This window comes from Alligator mississippiensis, chromosome 12 (assembly GCF_030867095.1).
Source record: "Alligator mississippiensis isolate rAllMis1 chromosome 12, rAllMis1, whole genome shotgun sequence".
In the NCBI taxonomy this organism is placed as follows: domain Eukaryota; kingdom Metazoa; phylum Chordata; order Crocodylia; family Alligatoridae; genus Alligator; species Alligator mississippiensis.
In genome coordinates this window covers 59,784,250-59,789,770 of record NC_081835.1, presented here as the reverse complement: position 1 = coordinate 59,789,770, position 5,521 = coordinate 59,784,250, and the positions used below count along the sequence as shown (strand labels likewise).

The 5,521-nt window shown below is 56.6% G+C and overlaps 1 protein-coding gene across 1 annotated transcript; it reads right to left on the bottom strand.

The window, feature by feature from the left end:
• Positions 1 to 2,348: 2,348 nt before the first annotated feature.
• On the bottom strand, positions 2,349 to 5,521 carry PRRT1B (proline rich transmembrane protein 1B; the record flags this gene model as incomplete). The annotated part of the gene is made up of 3 exons (XM_014603769.3): positions 2,349 to 3,570; positions 4,484 to 4,624; positions 5,168 to 5,521. Coding segments are annotated over 3 exons (642 nt in total), but the record flags the coding sequence as incomplete, so codon positions are not given.

Below are 5,521 nucleotides of genomic sequence, written 5' to 3'. Positions count from 1 at the left end.
TTGCCCCTTACCAGAGGAGAAGAGGTGCTAGCCCTTGTGTGAGCAGATTCCACTTTCTCGAGGCTTTAATCACATCCTGCATTTACATAACACTTTCCATCCGTGGATCACTTTACAAATGGGGAAACCGAGGCACAGTTGAAGTGACTTAGGGTAGAAATAAGTATAGATCTCAGGTTCCCATGCCCCTGCCTATGCTTGGTGAACTATGCCACAGCCTCCTGCTTCGCTGCTGATTGTAATCATGGGTCTCTCCTATTCATGTAGCTCCGAGCTACTGTGCTTACCACGGTCCCCTTCTGCGAGGGTCCCCGTGCCTAAGGTTGAGCTGTACTCAACCGTAGCTGAGGGACCCGTTTAGATCGTGTTGCCTGGGTAACACATGCTGCCTCCAGGCCTGTCTCATGGAGAGGTGATAGCTCAGAGCTAACCCCATGCAGATGTGTAGATGCTGCCAGTATTTTGGAGCAATCCTGTGCCAGTTTGTTACAGGGGCAGGACCCGAGGGAGGGGGTTGGCCTCGCTTTCTGCACGCGGGCCCCATGACTACCTGGTCCGCCACCTCTCGGCCTTTTGTGACAGTGCATCTCTGCTGGGCATCTCGCCGGGCAGAAGAGCACGCGCCCTCCCTGCAGAAGAAGGTGCTGAGTGAGGCAAGGTGAAAGGAGTGGCCCAAGGCCTGGCAGCAAGTCAGTGGCAGAACTGATGGCAGCCCGCCGGAGCCCATCTGAGCTGTTTGTGGTGGGGTCGCTTCCCGGCTGTGGCTGTGGCCAGTCTGCAGCAACGAGGTGTCCTGGAAGTTCCTGTAGGCAACCCTGTGTCAGCCTCGCTCCCAAAGTGGGAACCAGCATTGCTTGTCCCTCAACAAGGCTGTTCCAGTCCTCTGGGGATGCTGGGTCTGGAGCAAGCCACCTGGTCCATGCAGAAGCCCCTGTAATGTGGCAGCTGAAGTGCTGCCCAAAGTAGCTCCAAAGAAGTGGACACAGGTCTGCTGCACCCCCCTCACGGGAGGACTGCCCAGGTGTGGGGCTGTCATTTGCAGGGTGATGGGTGAGGCTTGGTGGCCACCCTGCTACATCCGTGCTGTGAATAAGGGGCCGGGGTGCAGCAGAGAGGCTGGGAGTGAGGGGCAGAGGGCAGCTCTGCTGGTGCCAGGCCAGGCCCAGTGTGGTGCAGGCCAGAGGCCTGTCCAGGGAAGCATGGAGATGTGGAAAGCCCAGGCAGGGGGCCCAGGAGATGGCGTTGGGTGCTCTGGACCTGCGACTGGATGAATCCCCAGTGGCGGACAGGAGAGATTTGCTTTCTGCCTGATGCAGGTAAGAGGTCCGAATCATCCTGCTTCTCGGGCTTGTTTGTGGCCAGTGACCTGGGCAGGCCTGCCTCACCGGCACCCGCTCTCTCGGGTCTGGGGCTATAGGCAGTTGCTAAATGGTGAAGGGAAGTGGGGAGTGGGTTCTCCTTGGGCTAGTGGCACTCCTACCTGCAACTGCTCTGCTGGGTCCAGACCAGCCTCCCTAAGGCTGTCAACGGAAGCAGCGGTGCTATGAAAAGCCCAGGCTGGGACCACAGGGGATGGATAACGGCTCTAAAAAACAAGCTGGAAGCATGGCTAGCCTGTGAAAATCCTGCCCCTTACTGCAGCACAACTCCATGCCCAGTTAAAAGCCTCTGGGTTGTCTCGGTGCTGTGGGCATCGCCTGCCCGGGTCACTGCTGTGCTCCCCCAGACCTACCTGCAAACATGATTGAGTCAGCTAATTTCCAGATGCTGAACGCGTGTGCAGGGCAAGCTCAGCTCTGTGCATCCAGAGCCGGGCACCTTGCACCGATCCTGTTGGTTTTCACACATGCGATGTTACACCACTACCAGCGTTCGAGCAGGCCACTCCCTGAGGGCTGCTTGCATGGGTACGAAGATTCAGGAGCAGCAAACATGCAGTATTCCTCGGCCAGTGCAGGTAAAGCAGCTTTTGGGCTGGGGCCGTGTGTATGCGGTGCCTGGGGTCAGGACTGCTCATAAGCACAAAGCTGGAGCTTTGCACAGGAGCCCACAGGAAGGCAGAGGGATTTTAGCTTGAGCCATCCAACCATCCTGCAGCTTCCTCCCGGTATCTCGACATCTGGGACTCTGGCCGTGCTGCAGCCCAGCTCCAAAGGGCGATCCAGAGCAAACAAGACCCCCTGTCCAAAGCATTCACCTTACCCTAGAAGTACCCCACTAAGGGCACAAAATTTAGGAATGAGCAAAGTGCATCAGACTCAGGATTGAGCTAGTACCCTGGCTGGACACATGGAAACGTGAGTTTGCGTTAAACCTATTTTTATGTAAATACAGGAGCAGAAAGAAGGGAAAATTATTTGTAGCTTCCCTGCATAGAAGCTACAGACCTGTAATAGAGTTTCTTAAATTCTTTCCTTTTTTTTTTTAAAAAGAGGGTGTTTTATAATGAGCTTTTTTGAGCTGTGATGCCTAGGGAATCCAGAAATAACACTGCCTTTCGGGTTACAGCTTCTGTTGGCTGGTCTCTGCTTTTAACCTGGATTCTGGGTGTTAGAAGCTTATATTCAGGTAGGCTCATAGCATCTCTTGTGTCAGTCCAATAAAATGGGATACTCTTTTGGGTGTTTGTCCAAAACAAATTGTGCGGCAAGGGGAAGTGTAATTCAGCTGATCCCGCGGGGCTTTTCCCTCTGCCGACTCCTATTGCTCTGATGTTTCTAGGGAGATCATTGCTCAGCACGAGCAAAGCAAAAGTCCTCCAGGCTCGGTTTTTCTGATGCTGTGAAACAAGGGTGAACTTATCGTGGGATGCCCTTGTCAGGGGAGGGCTCCACTACTGCAGCCTCCCTGGCTTCATCCTACTGTGGGCTTTCATTGCTTTCCCCTTAAGCAGCTGCTCTGGGAATGGAGCTCCCAGGGTCTCAATGAGGCCACGGAGGCTGATGGGTCCTGCAGCTGTTGCAGCCTGATACCTGGCATAGGGGTGAGGTCTCGTTTTGGGATTGGGACCAGGCTAGTGAAGCAATGAGGCAGTCAGCCTGGGGGAGCTTGGGTCACTTTATCTTCCCGTCCCCTGGGGCAGGATGAGGCAGGGCAGTTTGTTCTTGTTGGCTTTGCTGCTTCCTTGTGACTGTTGCTCTCTGGGTGCAAGCGGTTGGGTTGGGTTGGCTGTGGCTACCGCAGGGCCTGTACGGTCACTGCACTGAAGGAAGAAAATGCAGTGCCAAACACAGGCCGAAGCACGTGCCCGTGCTGTGCAATCCCTGCTGGCCACTGGGGCAGAGGTGGGGGAGACCCTCTGATCTCTGTACCACTGCACTCCTCTTAGCCCCCAGCTAGGTATGTGTCCCTTTGCTGCTCATGTGGACGGCAGTGCTGAGCTCTGCAGAGAACGTGCTGCATCCTGTTGTCTCCCGGGCATGGTCATACGTAGAGAGCCACCACCACGTAGATGACCCAGCTGACAGACACAAACACGCCGAAGAGCAGACTGAAGAGGATCAGGGTCCGAGCTTTCCTGGATGCCAGCTTGGCTTGGATGAGGTCTCCTCTGCCCAGGGCTGCTCGTGTCTGAGGTGGGGAGAAGAGCGTGTCAGCAAATGAGAAGACAGTGGCAGTTTCTGAGGTTTGTCTAGACCCTCAGACCAAGGGCACGGTTCCCCTGCACGGTGCTGCTGGCAAAGCAGAAAGGCACAAGAGGCCTGATCGCCAAGCACGGGGGGGGCTCTCCCTCCTACTGACTTGTGTAGCACCTACATATCTCTGTGGGTCTGGATTTGCCAGCTCACAACTACCGTGACTAATAGAAAAAGGTAGGGCTGGTTTCACAGTGTCTTGGTATCTAGGATTTTCTGCCCCAAGAGACACTGGCCAAATCTTTACTGCTGGGACTCCAGCTGGATGGGACCACCTCAGGTCACCTGGTCCAGCCCCCCGTTCAGGGTAGGATCGTTCCCAACTAAACCATCCCAGCCGAGCGAGCGTCTGTCCAGCCCGCTCTTGCAACTCCCCAGGGACACCGATTCCACCGCTTCTCCAGGGGCCTGTCTCAATGCTTGACCCCCACCAGCAGCAAACCCTTCCTCAACTCTGACCAAAATTTCCTGTGCTGCAGTTTGAGACTGTGGCTCCTACTCCTGTCCCCTATGGCCACCGGAAAAGGCTTTCTCTTCATGGGTATGAATGGGGACTGGTGGGTTCACAGAGGAGTTGTGCTGTCACGTGCCTAGGGTGCAGCCAAGAGCCAACTCTGGAGGAGAAAGGATTGTTCCTGGAATTGCTCCCTCCTTCCGCTACCCCAAATAGCTACGACCAGGGACCCCGTGGCACAGCCTTCCTGCAACAGCAACCTCAGCATCATTTGAGTGTATCCTATTGCTACTGCTGAACATCCCTCACACACTGCAGGGGCATGAGGAGTGGACCCCGCTGCCAAGATCACCTGGGCTCCGTTGAGAGGAGCCAGGCTGAGGATGTTTCCTACCTCCTGGGAGTACACAAGAGCGATCATCCCCGTCAGTAAGCAGCAGAAGATCATCACCAGCACGGACTCCACCATGTAGTCCTTGGGCGGACGTCTCCTGTTGACAGGTGCCGGAAGCCCAGTGCCAGGCGGCCCGTTGTACTGTAAGGCAGAGCAAAGCGGGCTCTTAATGCCAGGAGACCTGGGCCATCCCCTGGGCTACCTCTTGCCTGGCATCACTGGAGTGACATGGAAAAGGCACCCGCTGCACCCACCCCATTCCTTCCAAGGGATTGCTGATGCTACTGCCCGGAGATCGTCCCGTGCTCTCAGGACCTTGCCGTAGGGCTCTGGGAGTTGTCAAGGAGCTACGTCATGGACCGACTAGCACCGGGCCCGTGTTCCCTTCTGACCCTGCCATGGGGGAGAGCAATGGGATGGCCCCACGACTTGTTGTGAAGTCCATGAAGTCATTTTGTATTGCATGCACTCAAGGCTGGCCCTCTGGCCCTGCTGTCTGCTGTGGGAAGAAGGGGGGGAGCCTCCCAACCCGTGCATCCTTGGAAGACAGCCCCTTGGAGGGAAGCTGTGCAAGGGGGACATAGTCCTGGTTAGCTCACCAGTCGTGTTGCCACATGCTGCTGAGGGGCAACTGGAAGGGGTGCGGGTTTGGAGGGGCGAGAGGAGTGAAAAGAGGCTACGTACAATCGTGTAAGGGAAGAAGACAGGAGGTAGATTCGACTGGGAGCAGGCAGGGTGGTGCATGGGTCCTGGCTGGTACGTGATGGGCACTTGTCCTGAGTCAGGGGCCTGGAACGGCGGGTATAGCAAGTGAAGCATCTTTGGGTCTGGAGGAGAGTAGGGCGGCGGGTCCTCCACAAAGCCAGCATTGGCGGTGCCCAACGAGCGCTTGGGTCCTTGCCCCTCTTGCGTGGCAGGTGCAGGTTGGCTGGCGGCACCCCCAAGGCCTGGGGACGTGGTGCTCTGCTGCTGCCCTGTCCCCACAGCCCCGACTCCTCCTCCACCGGGCTCTCCAGGGGTCCCCCGGGCCGTGCCGAG